At 44.1% G+C, this 18,656-nt stretch overlaps 1 protein-coding gene across 4 annotated transcripts in view; it reads left to right on the forward strand.

The window, feature by feature from the left end:
* Positions 1-18,656, forward strand: part of SBNO2 (strawberry notch homolog 2) — a 69,458-nt gene that overhangs the window by 13,044 nt on the left and 37,758 nt on the right. For all 4 annotated transcript variants that reach the window (XR_007506985.1, XR_007506986.1, XM_049807865.1 and 1 more), the window contains exons 2-4: positions 210-433; positions 1,556-1,635; positions 8,579-8,702. Coding sequence is in view for 2 of the 4 variants with exons in the window: in XM_049807865.1 (XP_049663822.1) it covers positions 308-433; positions 1,556-1,635; positions 8,579-8,702 (330 nt within the window). In the remaining 2 variants the exon portion in view is untranslated. The remainder of the gene's footprint in view (positions 1-209; positions 434-1,555; positions 1,636-8,578; positions 8,703-18,656) is intronic.

Genomic DNA, 18,656 nt, shown 5'->3' on the forward strand with positions numbered 1-18,656 from the left:
ATGTAAGTTTGCAGGTCTGGGTGAATTCCAGGTGTGGTGATATTTGAGAACTCTGTTTCCCAGTAAAAACCTCTCTTTTATAAAGAGGCAGCAGGCATTTCACAGACTGATGTCTGTTTACCGATCTCTTAGCTACATTTGGTCTTAGAAGCAGGGTTTTTTTCCTCCCCTTTCTTAAAATTTAAATGAGCATTTCTTTTCCACCCTAGGACATGGTGCAGGGTGAAGAGCACAGCTAAAGAACCTTCCACCACTCCGTAGCCTGTTCCACCTGCCCTGAGGACTTAATGCGGCAGGACGCAGGCTGATGCCCTCAGCACACCCTGCCATGGACGGGGGGAAGAACTATCCGCAGCACGAGCACCAGCAGTCAGGCAATACACTCTACAGCATCCCCGGCCTCCGCTCGCAGCTTGCTGTGCCAGCCATGGAGGTAAGGCCCCAACAGCTTCTCGGGGAGGGGTAGGGAGAAGCTGTTTGGAGGGTGTCACCAGAAGGGGTCTGAGCAGAGCACTCCAGCCTGTCAAATCCTGGGAGTCCTTGTGCATGTTTACAGGAGCCATTTACCAAGACTTTCTAGGCAGCTGTCCAGGGACATGAAGTATTGATTGGGAATTCAGGAGGGTTGAGGTGATGGCTGTCTTACTGCCTTTGAATTGGGAGGAGGAAAACAGGGCTGTGACTAAAACAATTCCTCTCTAAAAGCTGGTAGGTGCCAGGCGCCTCAGGAAAGGACTGAAGAGTTTATGCAGAACTGCAAACTTTGTTTCTATCCCAGCTGGTCTCTCTGAGACACGCTACATCTATTGCTGGGTCCAGCTGTGCCTTTTTTTGAGAGTGGCAGAGATGAATAGGGGTGTATTTGTCCTGACATGGCTGCTAAAACAAGACCAGGTCCCTGATGCATTTGTTCTCAACAAGGCAAAAAGCAAACCTCTATCCCAAAATAGCTTACATGTTCCTGCAGTTTTCTGTTTGTTCATAACTCTTGTTTGAGTTTTGTCACATATAGGAATATAGAGGTTAAAAAGAGGCCCATTTCACCAAGTGCATGTTTCTTCAAGCATGAGGTATCGTTGCTTTGGACACAAAAAAAGGACAGATGAAAGACTGATCTGTAGCTGAGTAATAAGATACTGTATTCTTTCCATGATTGTATTGGTGGTGCATGCTGAGCTAAAAGCTTCCCATTAATGTTGGAGACTGTTTAGGGAGGTGGGGAGGCAAAAAGAAAAGAACGATGTTTTTGGGTGTTTACCTATGCAAGCCAATTTCAAGTTAATGGGTTGGTGCTTGCTTTCTGCAGAGACTGAGGTTAAAGGGCTAGGAAAGGGGACTGACCCTATTGTCCTTCTGGGGACAGTAATAGGAAAGTAGGTTCAAAAGCTGAAACTGGAGTGTAGGACTCAATTTCTCCTACTATGAGAGATGAAGAGCCACCTCTGCTTATAGAAAGCACTGAGGGAGAGAAGTCATAAGCCTGGCCTCAGATATGCAGCTGCAGGTAATCATGCCAGACTTCTGCTGCTGTAACTGTTCTGATTTCTCTTTTCAGAATTCCATGCTGGCTGCCGACTCATGGAGTAGCTGCTACCCTGCCTCTTTCCCAACCTCATCTTTCCCAAGTGAAAACCAGTGAGTGCTGTTCTCCTTTTTATAATTCCCCTCTGCTCTTGCACACCCCATGATTCAACTGTTTCTTTACTGCTTTTCTTGTTTACTTTTTTTCACAAACTGATGGGGAAATAATTGCATCACACAGTGATCTTGTGGCATTTCATAAACTGCTACATCTTGGGGAAAAGCAGCAAACAGCTTTTTTTTTTTTAAAAAAAAAAAAGCTAAAAATTTTGATTTCTCGTAAACCTGGAGGCTGCTATAAGGGAGGAACAGCCTTGTTTTAGCCTGGATTTGTTCCACTAATGGAGTTCTTAAAAACACCCCATTAGCAGCATCTAGCTGAGCAAATACATCATGCTATCTCTAGCTTTATACAAATGGTGCAGACAAGGAAGAAGGTATTACTGGTACCAGGTGGCAGACTTACTGGTGAAGTGAAGTTAAAATCTTTTGCTGTGTAGGTGACTGGAAGCTGACTAAATGCTACCATCTCATTAAAAAAAAGTGCACAGCCCCTAACTGCATAACCCAGAGTTCATCAAGAGTCATGACTTCTTCCTCTGGTTATAACGGATGTTCTTTGCTGATAACCTCATCCCACAAGGTGTGAGGTGATGAGTATGTGCTCATGTGAGAAATTGTGACTGACTTCTAAGTAAAGCTGCCTAGTATACAGCACAGTTTAGTGCTGTAAAGCAGAGTTGTGATGGGTTTCAGTAACCTTTGTGTAGTAACAGTGGCCCTGTCTGATGGGAAAGGCATCAGCTATGTGCTTTTTAGATTCAGTGCAAAAACTTTTCTAGATTACAATACCCTAAATAGCATTTTTGAGGAATCTTTGCATAACAATAAACATTGTTCTTCCTTTTCCCCCTTTGTGATGAACCTCCATCCTGGATCAGGAGGTAGGATATGACAGGAGATGTTTGGGACAACATAAAGTGGCCTTGTGCCACTTGGGTGGAACTCTGTTTGGACTGGGAGATGCTGATTGTTGGGAAGAAGGTTTGAAGGCTGATCGACGGCTGCTTTGATCTCTTTGTGAATACAGGGAGTGGCACAGATGTACAGGATGTGTTTTTATTTAGGTCAGAGGTGGGAGGAAAGAAAAATAAAAGAAACAGAACTTGATATTGTGAGCTAATAACTGTGTTCCAGGTGCTCGAGGATTTAGTTTAACCTCCTTCCTGAAGGGATTTTAGCATCTTCGTGAGCGTCTAGAGTTCCAGCCTGGCTGCCAGCAGTGAGAATCAGCTCCTCTGTTCAGAGGGATGAGACGTGTTTTGTCTCTGTGTTAGTTCTGCTTGCTTCTTGTGTGCCTGGTCCACCTCAGTCTGCAGAGTGAGCTAGTCGGCAATGATCTGGTGGGTAGAATAGGGCAGTTCTTGATGTAAGATTACCAAGAAGCTGTCCCGCAGGTGCTGAATGGAGCTGTGTCTTGCTAGTTACTTCCAAAGTGAGAATTTGAGAGGAGTTACCAGTTTGCTCTTAGCTAGCCTGTCTCTGATTGGAAGAGGGTGTACTTTTTAAGCATGATTCCTGTAAATTACACTTTGTGAGTCCTCAAGAGAGCTATAACAGATTTTCTGTTTTGCTGTATTGAACCACAAGATTAGATTGTGTTCATCTATTGTGTTGGGTTTTCTTCTTTGACCATTTGTTCTGGTTTTGCCCCTCACTTTCTTCCTGTTTAGTGCTGCCCTGCTGCTCATGTCAACTCTGCTGGAAATGTTACAGCCTTCATCCTGCAAAGACATGCCTGTGCATTTAACGCAAATGTAAACTTGTTGACTTTGCTATAGTTACTTTTGGAAATGAAGCTTATTGTAGTGATTATTTGCTAGAGAATGATTTAGCCAAGGCTGCACCTTTAGCTTCCTGTTTTTCATATCCTGGTAACTGTAAAAAATTACCTTTCAGGTGAAATTTTCCATATCTGTATTTCACAAGAAAAGTCTGTCCTTCTGTATTTGAAAACTGCAGCTGAATATTTTTTTAGGTGGATTTAGGGTTAGGGCATTACAGGTAGTAATCCTGAAAGGGATAGAAACATTGAAAAATGGGATTTTAAAGGGAGTTGTAATTATAGCCCATGTTGTAAAATAGAAAAATGCAGATGGCATTAGAGTTTAGTACAAGTTTCTCTTCAAAATTCTTGCAGAAGAAATCTCATTTGCAAGTGGCTGTGTTTGGACGTGGCTTATTCTCATAGCAACAGCTTTATCCTGAAGCAGGTTTTTCCTGTTTCTTTTCAGTAGTTAACTTTCATGCTAGAGAATTTCTTTAAAAGATACCAAAGCTTGCCTCTTTGTTTCAGATTTTCTTAACCTGAAAAATGTAAACAGTGTATTAAACCTTGCTGAAGGAACAAATGAGGTTTAGGTCCCCTGCAGGGAAGAGCTGTAGCTCAGTTCATTTCTAAGGCAATTATCCCTGAAGAGCTGGGCTTCCTTTGCAGCTGTAGGCTCAATACATTCCTTGCTTCAGGGAAATCTGGGTCAGTCCACTTGTGCTGTTGGAAGTAGTGTCACACATCTGCAAAAAAGTATTTCTCAAAACTTGGAGCAAAGCTTTCTTCCTCAGTTTCCAAAACACACAACCCCCTTTTCTTGCCATTTTCATGCCCTTTTCCACTTTGCCACCTACATATAGAGTATTCCTTGCTAAAATAGTAAAGTAGGCTTTGAAAAACATGAATTGGTCTAATGATGGGGAAGAAGACTGCCAAACCGATGCTGAGGCAGCCTCTGACCTCGCCAGCTCGTCTCTGATCTTCTGCAGGCCTGAGATGTGCAGTTTGCATCTCTGAATGGAGGGCTATAACATCAGAGCATAAAGTCTGGCCAAAATACATATAGGAGGTCTCCAGTGAAGTTGCAGCATAGCCCTAGAAGGGCTTCAGATGTATCAGATGTGTGGATGAGCAGCTGGTATGAAGCACGTGAGGCAGGCACAATATCACAGTAGTCTAAACAAGTGTTGTTCTAGCAAGCTTAAGCTGTCAACGTACGGAGACCCATCTTCTGGGAGGGATATGCATTGCATTGCTCACCTCTGAGATGTGGATTCCTGTAAGAGCCTGTCCACAATGTGTTCTTGTTGTTGAAAGTCTTGGGCTTCAGGAAAATGGAAGAAAATTATCAATTTCTTTACAAAAGAAAAAAAAACAAACCAAACCAACAAAACCTCTCTACCCAATAACCTTCTTCTGGAGTATGTGAAATAGCCTTACCCTGAGATTCACTGGCTGGATTGACATCAAATGATTTGAGTCAGTCAGATGTCAGCTCGGATTTGCCTTGTACCAAACTGTTCCATTGCTGCTATGTTTAGAGTGGGTGGCGGCAAAAAACGCAGTCTTGTTCTTCAGAGCAATTGTCTGAACTTGATATAATCCAAAGATGCTCCCCACCCAGCTCATAATGTCCCAGGACTCAGGGATGAAAGAATTTCTCTGGGCTAGCTGATTTATTACATAAAGAAGGGTCGGAAACCTCTCTGCAGTAAGACTGTTGGTGCTCATTGGATTCTGAACATTGCACACCTTCATGTGTCTTCCTTCATGTTTTCTTGCAGGGAAATGTCCCTCTAGTTAGATTTCTAAAGGTTCTTTTTTCTTACAGTTGAATTTTTGGGCTTGGCTTTAGTGGCTTGTTTTGCTTGTGTGGCAGGGAGCAGACTTATTTTTCTTACCTAGTACCTGTTGAAGGACGTGTACTGGGTCAGCACACATAACCTCCTCTTAACAGAATGAAATGCTGGTTTCTTCAAACTGAGCTCTTCAGCTAGATTCCCTCTTTTGTGAAAGAGAGTTCAAACAGAAGTGGGAGACCAGCATTCCTTCCTTTTTTGTCTGTGTGGTTTCATTGGAGTGGCTACCTTTCCACAAAGCAAAGTGGTGTTGATGCTGGCTGAGTTGCAATGGAGCATTCTTCTTCTGGGGGGCTGATTGGAGCCAGTGCAGCCTCTTCTGTCTGAAGAGCACAGCGCTTCTCTGGACTAAACTTTACCTTAGTGCAGAATAGTTTCTCTAAGAACTTACGACTAAATGTGTTTAGTCATTTGGGTTAAAGTCTGGTTTTATTCAGCAAGATCAGCACTTGGTTTTCTGCAGCTGAAAGAAGTAAAATAAGATGACTCCAAACTCCCTAGCATTAACTCATTAAACTCTGATCTCAGCACGGAAGGGATGAGTTTCACTGACTAAATAATAAGCATATGTATTTAATTATTATGAGGTTAGTAATTGATGTAGGGCCTTGGTTGCTTCAAGAGCCAACCTTAATGGTTAAAGTGAATCAGTGTCCTGAAAGGGACTGGCGTAGCACTTGCCCACAACCGTTGCATGGACCTCAGTTGTGCGTGTCCGTGGCAGTCTTCCCAGTTTGATCAGAGGGCTTTCGGCTTGGGGATGGGCCAGGTTAGCTGGAGCCTCGCTCTTCATGAGCAAGCTGAGTGTCTCCATGACAGGATATGGCTTGCAGTGTTGGACCTGATGAATGCAGGTGGAATTTTCTATTCTCCAGGACACCTAGTTCCTTATTCAGTGCTGCAGTTTGAAGTCAGATCTTAGGATATGAGTGCAAATGGGCAGTCTTTTGTCAATCCAGTGTGATTAAACCCGGTATAAATTTCCTTTCTAAAATGATTTTTAGTTATCCAGTGAACACCCTTGGCCTCTGAGGGGAAGCAGTTGACCCAGAGTAGCTTCCATGGAGCAGTTTACCAGTAACTAAATCCTGGAGAGGCTGAGCAGGTACATAGAGGGCAATCTTGCTATGAGGCTGTTTTCTCATCTTTGCTTTGGCAATATAGCAAGGTTCACATATTCGATTCTTTCAGTTAATGTGGGTTTTTTTTACCCCCAGTTTAATTCAAGCTAACTTGTCACTGGCTTTATGCCAGCTCTTCAAATGAAGGTGAATATCTTAAAGTTCTTATTCAAAGAAAGGTAAAGCACAGCACCAAAGGTACTAAAAGGACTTTAGCAAACACTGCGTACTTGCTGGCTTTCCTAAGAGGATCTCAAAGCAGTGCACTGAGTTGCTGTTGGCTCTTGTTTCAGATTGCAAGAAGAAAGTGCATCTCACATTCACAGATTTGAAAACCAAGATTAAGGAAAGCAAAATAACATACCAGAGCTGGTCATTCCATAGCAGTTCAGGCCAGGGAGGTTGGGGCTGTCTTGGTCTCCTTCCTGTTACCTTAACTGACTCTTGTCTGGACCACGAGGTGCTGGTGAAATAGGAGGCGATGTTCACTTTTCCAGTAAAAATAGTTTTCCCCTTCCCTGGTTAGTTCGTTAGCACTGGCCAAGCTCTGGCCTCGTGCAAGAGAGACAGTGAGACCACAGCAGTTTCAACTTGAAAGCAATTTAAACAAGCCTTTCCCTGTGTGTAAATACATTAATTCCCAGAATCTATGCACAGATTTTAATAGGAGAAGCCAAGAGTCAGTGCTGGGTTGTCAGAGCTATTAGGTGCAGGTGTGCTAAATCCACCTCTGCATTCGCACAGGGTTAGGTCACTGTTTTGGTGCATCTCTGCAGTAGGTAAAACAGTGGCAGCACTGAAAAGAAGGAAAAAAGGAAAAGAGGAGGAGGGAGCTGTTCCTTTTTGAGTCTGTTATCTTTAATGATGAAAAAAGAGCAGGAAAATATATTTAGCAGAGCAAGATAACTGTGTTTGCACATAAATACATATGTAAATGTTAAGCATGGTGTATTAATGAGCTGCTAGCCACACATGGCATTTTAATTGCTTAATAGTGCTTTGGCAGTGCAGTCATTCCCTAGCTCAGCTCCTGGGTAGTATTTCTTTTTAAATTTTGTTTCTCGCTCCCCCTCCAGTGCCTTGTTAAAAAGTTTATTGCTGTGGGTTCTGTAACTCTGGCATATGAAGAACATACAACTTGCCACAAGAGGAAACCAGTCAGATCGGGTGAAACGTTTTAGTGGTTCCAGCATGCAAACGTGTTGGGTGGCGATTGCCCAAGCAGTGAGTGCATAGCCCTTACGGGAAAGATTACGAAGCACATTCCTTGCTCCTGCAGGAGAGGGAAAGGGCTTGCCTGTGTAATAGCAAAACCAGAAGACAATCGATACAGGCCAGAGGCTACTCCTGGGAAGGAGGAGGGGAGTTGACTGCTTTTTTGCAATTCTTACCTCCTCTCTGCTCAGAGGAAGCCGGAGCTGGGGGCAGGGAGGCAGGAGGAAGCACTGGCATGTGCCCTACCCAGGAGGGAGCAGTTGGAAGACCTTTGCTTTTTTCACTTGTTAGTTCAGCAGAGAACTTGCTTTGTAACTAGGTATGATCAGTTACATCCATAATTCATCTCTGTCTGGGCTCATAGTTCTGTCTAGGGTTGCGTGTCCCTAAACCTTCCATTTTTATCTGTCTTTAAGTTAAGATCTGTGAGCGGTAAACCTCCCTCTTGAGGGTGTGCAAAGGGCGGTGTTTTCTTTCCCTGTCTGTGCTAGTTTGCAGGGCTGTTTCAGTTTTATGGCCTGAACTAGCGTTCGGGTGTGATATTTCTGAGAAACTTGATGCTTGTCCTTATGTAGTGTGATTGTCAGGTTCCATCACACCCGTCAAATGCTTGGCACTGGGACATCTCAGAGGCTTAATTTTGCTTTGTTGTCAGGACTGAAATGTTATTTAGTCCTGCAGACCATTTTTATCTATTAAATCCTTCCTGGTTTACACAAACTGCCGAGAATTGAATTCTTAATACAGCTTTCCGGACTCTTGCACTACTGAGTTTGGGAAGTAGGATATAACTGGTAGATGTATTATTTTGCCTAGCTTTCTCTTTTGGATAAACACAGCTTTTTTTTAATATCAGTCTCCTATATGTGTCATCTCACATTTGCAGCTCCACTGCTGATGATGGAGTCTGAAGCAACCTGAGAAATACTCAGGACTGACAGGAAATAACTGCTTTTCCCATTTCCTTACAGGCAATATTTTAATTCCCCTCACGATTTTTATATGAATTCCATCAGCAGACCACATTTCTTGGATACAAACTATGCATCTGTGGACCCCACTGACTTCTTACCAAAAAATGGTGATTTTCCTCAGGTAAGTACATAGATACTGATGGCTTTGGGGGAGAATGGTACTTTATGGTGATGGGTTTTATTTTTCAGTATTGCCTTATTGAGGGGAAAGGAAGAGATGGGCAATATCTTAAATTTGTCCAGAACCTGATAGGAATTGTGTACAATTGGGATAGATTCTCTGACAATAGCAATTCAGAAGCTATCTGTTGGCTTGGTAGGAGCTTCTCTGTGGTAAAATTGCTTCTGTCTTTTAAAGTGATGTTTAACACAAACACTGAAAGTGTATGGGAGAATCCTGTTTGCAGGAGGGTTTTGGTAAGTATGAATTTGAACATGCTTCAGACAATTAAGTAATTTGCCTCCAGAAACACTCTTCACTTGCGTATGTTGCATGTGCGTTCTCAGTGATTACAAGTGGCGGATTCCTGAATAGTGAATATTTAGGGATTACATCAACTCAGTGCCTAGCAAATTGAGATTGGAGCCAGTTTATTTTTTGCAGGGCTGAAGTGTGGGAGGAATGAATAGTCAGCTTGGTTCATTCGGCATCTCTAGGGACCAAGAGGCATCCTCACCTCAGGGATCTCTCTGGGTGGGAAGGAGCTCTTTCCATGGAGTTTTTGAAATGTTGCACTGGCTTTTGGCATCATCTCATGATAAAATTGGTCAGTAAAGACTGGAAAGCAGCTGATCTGACAGAGCTGACTTGGCATGAAGAACAGACTAGCTATATCCTTTCTAGGAGTTAATTATCAGTGTCTGGCTGTATAAGTTCTTTGCGTTAGGGTTTCCCTCAGCATCTGAAGATACATAGTGAGTAAAACTGCAGAATGTTACCCTGCTCTGACCTATCAAGGCAACAGCCAAACTGAATGAACTCCCTAGTCTCAGCTCTCCTCAGTAAGTTGCTGTTCTGGTTATCTGGGAAGCATGCAGGTGCCAGATGCAGTCCAGCATCCTGCCTTAGGTAGGCAAAGGGCACAGCTTGCCATGTTTCAAAACCCTGTGGGAAGTAGCCAAGGAGGAGGAGTACAGGCAGAGTTACAGGGCACCCGTTTACTTTCAGCCCCTGACTTGGGTCCTGAACCGCCGCTTGAGCATGAGACTCCCATCAGACAAGAAACACGAGAAGGAGCAGGGCAGTGGCAGTGCTCTGGGATGGACACATGCTTCAAGCCATGTCCAGAATAGCTTTTGTGGTCAAACAATGTTACAGGGAGCTTATATTAGAAATTAGTGATTGTTTTTGTTTGTTTTAGTATGCTTAAGGTCTTCTAATGAGACCTGATAAACAGGTTGGTTGGGGGCTCATCAGTTAGTGACAGATTGGACCTTCAAGCCTCGGGGGTGCTTGAAGGGCCTTAAAGGAACCTTTAAGGTGTGCAAAATCATGGGCTCTCTTCAAAATCTTCATCTGTGTCATCTATAAGTCAATCTTATTTCACTAAAAGTTTTGAGTTTTTTCTGTTCACAAAGAAGCTTACCAGCAGAGCCAAGCTTCCTTTGAGTGTGGGAACTAGCTAATCTGAACATCACAGTTGTCTGCTTCAGGTTTGTGACTTGGTGTGAGATATAAGCACTGGGGCACCATTTGGCTGTTGAGTGAGATGGAGCAGGGTTTGGGGTTTCTTTCCCCTCTTCTGTGTTCGTGTGAAGACTGACCTTTCTAGATGTTTCACTATTCTAAGCATGCCTTACAACCTAGCCCTAAATTGCTGAAAACAGCACAAGGGAGACACGAGGATAAACTGGGGCAGTCCGGATGTCCTTTGTGCTAACATCATGCTTTGACACACCAAGAAATACTTCAGTAGGCCCCGTTAAGCTGCTGTGCACTTTTGAATGTATTTTATTTTCAGTAACTGCTGAATGTCAAGACACATGTATAAACAGAAACTTTTTCTCCTTTGTAATCTATCTCTTCTTCCTGCATGGTTCATTAATTGATGCAGCAGCATATTGATGCATTTCCCCTCTTCTTGAGGGGGATGTGTTAATTCCCGCCAGTTGTGCTTTTATTTTCTTGGCATGGCTAAAGAGAGGTTTTGAACCTCCTTGGGGCTCTGATTTTTGCAGGTTTGGATTTACATATGCTGGGGATTTGTGCGTTCTGAGGTGAGCCACTGGTGTGGTAGTCCCAATTCAACTCCCTGAGCAAACCTGCTGGGAGTGCCTCATGTTAGTGACTTGCCTGATGCAGCGGGTCTGGTCAGTCACCAGTAGCTGTTGACCAGAGTCTTCTAACTGGGTAAAACCAGATAAGATAAGTAAATGAATCATAATAGCATTAATCTTTGCCCCTTGCAGAATTAATTGCGGGAGAAATGAGACAGAAATGTGATCTCATCAACTTGTGGAAGCCATTTAACAGTCTGCGATGGGAAGGAGGAGAGGGGTCCTCTCCATAGGTCTCAGCTTGCAGGTCTGGTGTAATCTGGCTGATAGGTTTAACGGGAAAAGGGCTTAATTATTTCTTTAACTTACGTATTTTCTAGTATCTAAGTGGTCGATCAGCTTCCTTCCCCTGCTGCATCACAGAAATTGATCTCAGCCAGCTTGGAAGAGCAGATTTTTGGAGATTCTTTGTGAGAAGGGGATGCTTCTTTGTGTTGGCTAGGTCATAAAAGAGCAGGAGGGCTCTAAGACAAACCAGGCATAAGTGACCTCAAATGATTTCCAGAACAAGAAATAATTCTTATGCCACTCTCATCCTTTTGGAGAGGAAGTGACGGATGAGAGTGAAGTCGTTGTAGGCAGTAACGCTTGTGCTTGGACTCTTTCTTTCCAAGCCAAATGTTGAGACTGCACCTATTACAATGTGCTTGCAAGTATTCTGCTTCAAGTATAGAAACAATAGTCTCCTTCTCTGAATCTAGCACAGCCAAGCCAGTTGTTTTGCTCGGTTATTGTACCATGTAATAGCAGGTAGTGCCATGTATGTTCCCATGAGGAACAGAGGTTGTCTGTAAGCCTTTGCACTGAGTGTTACTGCTTGGGGCTTTCTGGAGATTCCCACAGAGAACCCAAGGCAGTGATGTGTCACCCTGTGTGCTCTGAAACTGAGAAACAGTGAGTATGACCTTTGTTAGAGCTTTGTTTTCCAATCTGAAACTGATCTGATTGAGTTGGTACCTCAGAAGGATGGTGTCTATCTAGAGCTGACACAGGGCAGGTGGACATGAATGCTCGCCAGGTGTCTGGTGTGACAGTGCCCATTAATGTGAAATAATGCCAGTGGTGTGCTCTGTCTCTCCAAGAGGCATTTCAGTCCTTATAGTCATCCTCCAGTTCAAATGGCTTGTCCTGCTGAAGTACACAGCCAGATGAGCCTTTCTGAATACTCTGCTTTTGACTTTTGAGCTTTCTACATAGTTTGCTTCTATTGCTCTCACATACTAAAATGCAATAAGCACTAACCTGGAAATCCATTGATAAAATCTAGAACTTTCTGAACTACTAGTTATTGCTCATCTAAAGAAAAGCTGATGATTTTTTCACAGGAGCTAGAATTAGAGCTTGGATCTGGTAGAGCAGCAGGCACTTAACTGGAGGCAGTGGCATCAGTATGGAGTCATCCAGGACCATCCTGGAGCTTTTCCATCCCTTGCTTCAGCAATATTTTCCACTTCACTGATTTCTTGCTGTCCCAGATGCCACACTGTTAAATATTAACTATCTGTCTGGAAAGCTGAAACATGCCATTCAGAAGGTGTGGGAGCAGCTTGGGTGGTTACCTCTTTCCAGGTGACCATATAGGAAAGTACCTATCTTTTCCACACTTGCCTAGTGCGGTGGTAGGAGTGGCAAGTCCCATTAAACTTTATGCTGTTACGACCATGGCAAACAGAGGAGTGAAACCAGAGAGAGAACATGAGGAGTCTGCTGCATGCTTTGGTAAGAGATTCTTGATTAAATCTGTGGTCGCTGGGCAGACAAGGTAGATTGGATGTTTACGTGAGAACTTGTGCTGCCTTCATACATGACTACAGACTATTCTCTTGTCTTTGCTCAGATGCCAAAATCTGGTCTGTGATAGTTTAACAGCACAGGAGAGCTTACTATACCCTTGGGTTACAGCCTTTTGTGTAACTCAGCAGCCTGCCAGTGCTTGACTTCTGCATGCTGTCCTGAGGGGTGCAGAGGAAGGAGGTGGAAGTGTCATCTCTGATCTGGAGTGATGCTTTGTAATCCCTGTCTGTGATCTGACAGCGAACCGATGGATGCTACCTCCCCAAAATGTACCTGTGGCCGTTCTAGGCTGCAGCGGGACTCCAGCCTGGGCTTGGACTGCGTAGCCTGTAGGCAGCTTGTCTCCTTAAAGAGTTTTCAAGGAATACTGAAAAAGGGTATAAAAGGTCTAAAGAGCAAATGACTAATGATTCTGAGGTATTTGTGTAGTAAACACTTTCTGTTGGTGGCAATGATTGGAGGATTGTTCACATGCCCTATTGTTTGGGGGACTTGAGGGTTCAGAGAGTGGAAAGGCTGACGTTTTCCTCCAGCACTGGCATTTGCTTTCCCCCATCTTCTCTCTGTATTTTATTATGGAGGCCCTCAACTGGCCCTTCAGAGCGTAAAGGCTTTGCTGGCCTGAGGGTGCCATGAATGGGTGTTGCCATGTTTGTTAGTTGCTCTGGGAACTTCTTTTTAGTCGAATCATTTGCTGCTGCTGCTGCTTGGGTCTGGTGAAGAGCGATTTCTATGTGCACTGCAGCATCCTTGCTGAATGGATTTCTGCATATTGGAAAAGGTGCTTCATTTCCATGGTCAGAACAGCCTAATGTGAACTTGAATTTGTTTCCTCCCCAATATTTTTGTTTTTTGGCTTGCTCTTGGGTGATTCATCCTTGCCGGTCTATTGGCATTCTTTATATAAACAAGTGGCTTAAACTGAGATTTAGAAAATAGTTATATGAGGCCATATTGGGGTCTGATAGCATTTCTTGATCTTGGGAACTGTTGTTTTAAGCCAAAGTCTTGCCCCAGCCCTGTGGTGTCATCTCCTTATGGAAAAAGTCTACTGACTCCACACATGTCCTTAGAAATCAAAGTTCTGAGGAGAAGCAGGTTTTGATTTCCATTGCTTCCCTCACTTTCTGCTGTTTATTTCTTCAGTCTCAGGTGCTGGTGAGTTGGAGTCCAGTGCTTGTGTGCAGTAATTCTGCTGCAAAGGCATTTTTATCATATCAATGCTATCTTGTGTCACTGGTGGTAAGAGCTGTTAATTGCCACAACAAAACACTAAATCCAGGAGGATTTGGCATCTGCTGTCCCTTGGCAGGTGCGTGTGTTGAGCTGTAGTCTGTCCCCAGAGCCGTATCATAAAAAGCAGAGCAGCTTGTTCTAGAAAAGCATACCTCTCATGTAAATACTTGCTGCTCTTAGCCACCACAGATTTTTCTTTAAACTTCACTGTTCTATCCTGTTTAGAATTACTTAAAACACACGACTCTGCCCATTTCCTCTGAGCCTTTTGTTATCTAAAATGAACCTGCCTGTTTCTGATAGTCAATCTGTATTTCCCTTTGCTTAACTTAATTTGACTGGCTCCTTGCGACTATCCAGAACAGAACTTTTCTGAATACATAAAAGCCAACTCTTCTGACTTCATCTGCCATAGGTTACACTGAAAAATAAAACCTATCTTTTTGGAGCGAGGGTGAGCAGCTCCTGTTGAGTGTGGAAGGTGTGGACACAGTGGGTGTGCAAGGGGACTCTGCAGAAGCTCCTTCCTTTTCTCCTCAGTGAAGCAGCTCCATGTATAAATGCTTTGGCAGGAAACTGGGGTACCCTTTTTAAAATTTGAGTTGTGCTTGGACTGGAGGAAGGAGGTCAGTCCAGATTGATTTAGCTTGTTGGGGCAGGGAGGAATTGGCTGCTCTTGGGTAGGGTCATTTGCAGTAATGCCGTAAAGATGCAGTTACAGCCTTGTTTGATCTGCTTGTGTATGGGGGCTCTTGGCCACATGTGTTAACATAAACCATAAACCAGCCCTCTTTTCCCTGCCAGACCCTTGCAATCTCCTATTAATCTTTCTTGTTAAAAGGGGGGGGGGGGGGGTTTGGGGGAGAAATTAACCTACTCTTAAAAAAAGTATTAATTTTTAAAAGTGCTTCAGTGCACAGAGCTGTGGTGATTTAAGAGAAATCAATATAACAGTTATTAAATTATATTATATGAAAGACTTGGTTCTGACTGAAATGAAGAGTTTCCTGGAATAAGAAACGTCCTGGAACTTCCTACCTATCGCTGTCTTGGAGTTATGTCTACAGGGAATACAGATATTAAAATCAATTTGAAGACAGTTAACTGGCTGTGGTGCCTTTGAAGCATTTTATGAACAAGTTGCTTTACATGCTTATGTCTCTGTTTTTGCGCTCCAGGGTTGGGGTTTTGGCTGATTTGATTACACTTTATAAACACTTTCGGTGAGATGCCTAACCGTTACTTCAGGCCTTTGTTGAGAAAAATGAAGGCTGTGATTATAATGGCTGATCTGACCTAGTTACAGCAAGTACGGTGAAATTGTGTTGGTGATAACAGTGTGGACTACCCAGCAGGATGGCCGTGAGTGTGCTACTTGTGTGTCTGCTACTGCCCTGCTCTTGGTGTGGGCTCCTGCATCACTGTGGCTCACCATGTGTAGGATGCCTGGGTGATGATCTGCCAGATAATGCATTTTGGGATGATCTACCAGATAACATGGCCACCCACCCACCTGAGCTCCCAAGTTGGAGCTTAGCGAGTATTGCCATCAGTGTACGAGGAGACAGTGGCATCAGCCCGGGCTGTTGGCAAGTGTAAAGGGTTTGGTGGCTTTGGTTATGAGCTGTGTGAAGGTCAGCAGTGCTGGAGACAGGCATGCCAGTAGCTGGTTGGTGCCCATGCACTGGGTTCACAGTGAAGGGCCGGAGCAGGCAGGTATGTGTGGGTGCTGCAACCCTTTCCTTCAAGGGCTCAGGCATCAGTGCAGGATTCACCGACTCAGTGCTCGGTTTGCTCTGATCATCTGATTTAGCCACCCTGAGCTGGCTACCAAGGAGGAAGGGACACATCTGGGATGCAGCTTATGTTATTCTAAAGCAGTATCTCCTTTTGGTTGGATGAACTGTACTTCAGGAGTAAATCTTTCCCTTCTATGTATAAGGGGAGCTCTTGGGACTCAGGTGGAGATACCTGTGGTTAAGTGAGAGTAATTGTGCTTTTGAGGCATAACTTGTTGTCAGTCATGCTTGGCTGTGGATTGCAGGAGCTGCCTGGGATGCCCTAGGGAGGGTCTATGAGGTCCTGGAGGGCTCTGGCGTCTCCCCTATTCCAGACTTGTTAGTTTTAATCTGTATTGCTGCCTTCAGACAGTGATGTCCACCTCTAGGCAGGAGAAAAAGCACAGGAGGCGACGGAGAAATGCATTCTGAAGTTCTTGGCAAGCAGTGTTCTCTGCCTCCTCCCCTTTGTAAAGCTAACAAAAGCGGGAAAAGTACTGGTCTGAAACAGAGTGCTCTTAAAAAATGCTGGTAATATAATTTAATAGCAGACCACTGGGAGATGTTTTAAAATAGATGCTTTAATTCAAAGCAGAATGGGTCTGAGTCAGTCCGAGTGAGTTTCCCTGTCTCCAGTTCCGCTGGCGGTCACTGTGTGTCCTGATCCATAATGCGCTCAAAACACCAGTGGTCCTACCACAGCAGTCACCACAAGAAATACTGCCTCCGACATGAACACCTTCAGTCACTTTTTCTTTCCCCGGCCTCATATGTATGTCATTCCCTGAGTCACAGCATCTCACTGCCTGCTGCCATGCACTGGTTTCCTCTAGCTTTCAGGATCACCTGCAAGAGTTTACTCTTTCGCTGGCTTTCCTTTATGCTTCCTGAGTTTTCCTGGTTTCTTCTTATTTTAAGGAGGGACACCAGCCTGGGAGTTCCCCTCTGCGCTTGCTCAGTGGCAGGCTGTCTCCTGGTCCTCTCCCCCTTCCTGACAAGTAGCAATTGCCTTCCAAATTTCCAGTCCTCAAGGGAGCTGTGTGCTGGCAGGGCTTGCAGATCCAAACACCCCCCTCGCACACACTGAATTTCATCTCTGGTTATAAAATACCTACCAGCTGCTTCGTTATCCTTGTTCTTAGCATCTGTTTTAAAAATAAGCCATTTGTGGTCTCAACTTGTCAAAGCCTCTCAGTGCAGTCACTCACCATGCACCTTGCTTCCTCTCCCTCGCTTTTGAAACTAGAGCAGAGGCTGCCCTGTGCATGGCAGGAATGGTTCTTGATTCTCAAAACAGCCAAAATGCAAAGCAAAGCCTTGCACCCAGCTGGGTGAAACCAGTCGTGTCGTGGGAACAGGAAAAGCAAGGCATGGTCTGTACAATACCTACTCTCCCATCTTTCATCCCTCTGAAAAAAACCCAACCTTGTTAGGACAAACTGTAGCATGCAGGTATTTAGTACTCTTCTACCCTTTAGCTACTCTTAGACTTATTTTTCCAAGACACATTGCTGCGATCTGATTATGTGTCCTAGGCATTGCTCAGGTATCCCTGCAGCTGCCTGTTTGCGTGGGATGGGTACCCGGCAGCTTGGCTTGCAGACACATTCAGGGGCCTGATGGCTTTTTTCACAAGTGTCTCACTGAGTCAGGAAGCTGAGCCTGGAGTGTGCTTGGACACGTCTGAAAACCCTGTCTTTTGGCAGCTAAGTATTTTAGGAAATTTGGTCCTGGGCTCCTTGGTTATGTGAGGGTGATGAGCTGCCAGGTCTTCTCCTGTGCAGGTGTGTTAGTCTATATTGATTTGTATTTATGCTTTCCTAGAAGTTCAGCAAATGCTTTCAAGAAACCATCAGCGTGTTCAGGAAGCTGTCCCGTAGGTCAGTGATTAGGAGGTGGTAGAGGATGCTGTGAAGGTTACCCAACAAAGTAACTAACTGGGTTGTTGTCATGCTTTAACCCCAACTAGCAACTTAAGCACCACACAGCCCCTTGCTCATTTCTCCCCCCCTGCAGTGGGATGGAGGAGAGAATCGGGGGGGGGGAGTTAAACTCGTGGATTGAGATAAGAACAGTTTCATAGGACAAAAAGGAAGAGAATAATAATGATAATAACAATAATAAAATGACAATAATAAAAGACTTGGAATATACAAAACAAGTGATGCACAATGCAATTGCTCACCACTTGCCGACCGATGCCCATTTAGTTCCCGAGCAGTGATCTACCCCCCTGCCCCCCCCAGTTTATATACTGGACATGATGGTACGGAATATTCCTTTGGCCAGTTTGGGTCAGCTGCCCTGGCTGTGTCCCCTCCAAACTTCTTGTGCCCCTCCAGCCTTCTTGCTGGCTGGGCATGAGAAGCTGAAAACCCCTTGACTTGGTATAAACACTACTTAGCAACAACTGAAAACATCAGTGTGTTATCAGCATTATTCTCCTACTAAATCCAAAACAACACTATACCAGCTACTAGAAAGAAAATTAACTCTATCCCAGCCCAAAGCAGGACAGTTGTAGATTTCAGATTTTGCTGGAAGACGGTAAATCAAATTCATGTGAATGCTGGAATAATTCTGCTTTCCTGTCCCTGTCTGTCAGCATGCGTGTTCACGAATTAATTGTGGAGAGCAGAAATGCTGTGGCATGTCTTCTCCCCCAGGACAGGTTGTTAAAATTCTAGGTGGCACTTTCTCATGGGTTATCTTATCTTATGTGATTATATTACTGCGGTCTTGCAAAATCAATTTAGCAGTCCTGGTTATCTATAACAATGTCCTACATCTTGCTTCCTTTTGGCAGTCCAGTTTTGTTGCCTACATTTTGTCCTATTTGTCTAACTGAAAAGGAAGAGGAAATAAATCACCTGCTTTTTAAAGTTTGCATAAATAGCAAGACCTTGGTAGTCTTAGGCAAGAGTTGGTGGTTTAATCAAGGTCACACAGCAAGGCAGTCACCAGCAGGTCACTAATTAAGACATTTAAAA

Source organism: Accipiter gentilis, chromosome 8 (genome assembly GCF_929443795.1).
Source record: "Accipiter gentilis chromosome 8, bAccGen1.1, whole genome shotgun sequence".
NCBI lineage: Eukaryota > Metazoa > Chordata > Aves > Accipitriformes > Accipitridae > Astur > Astur gentilis.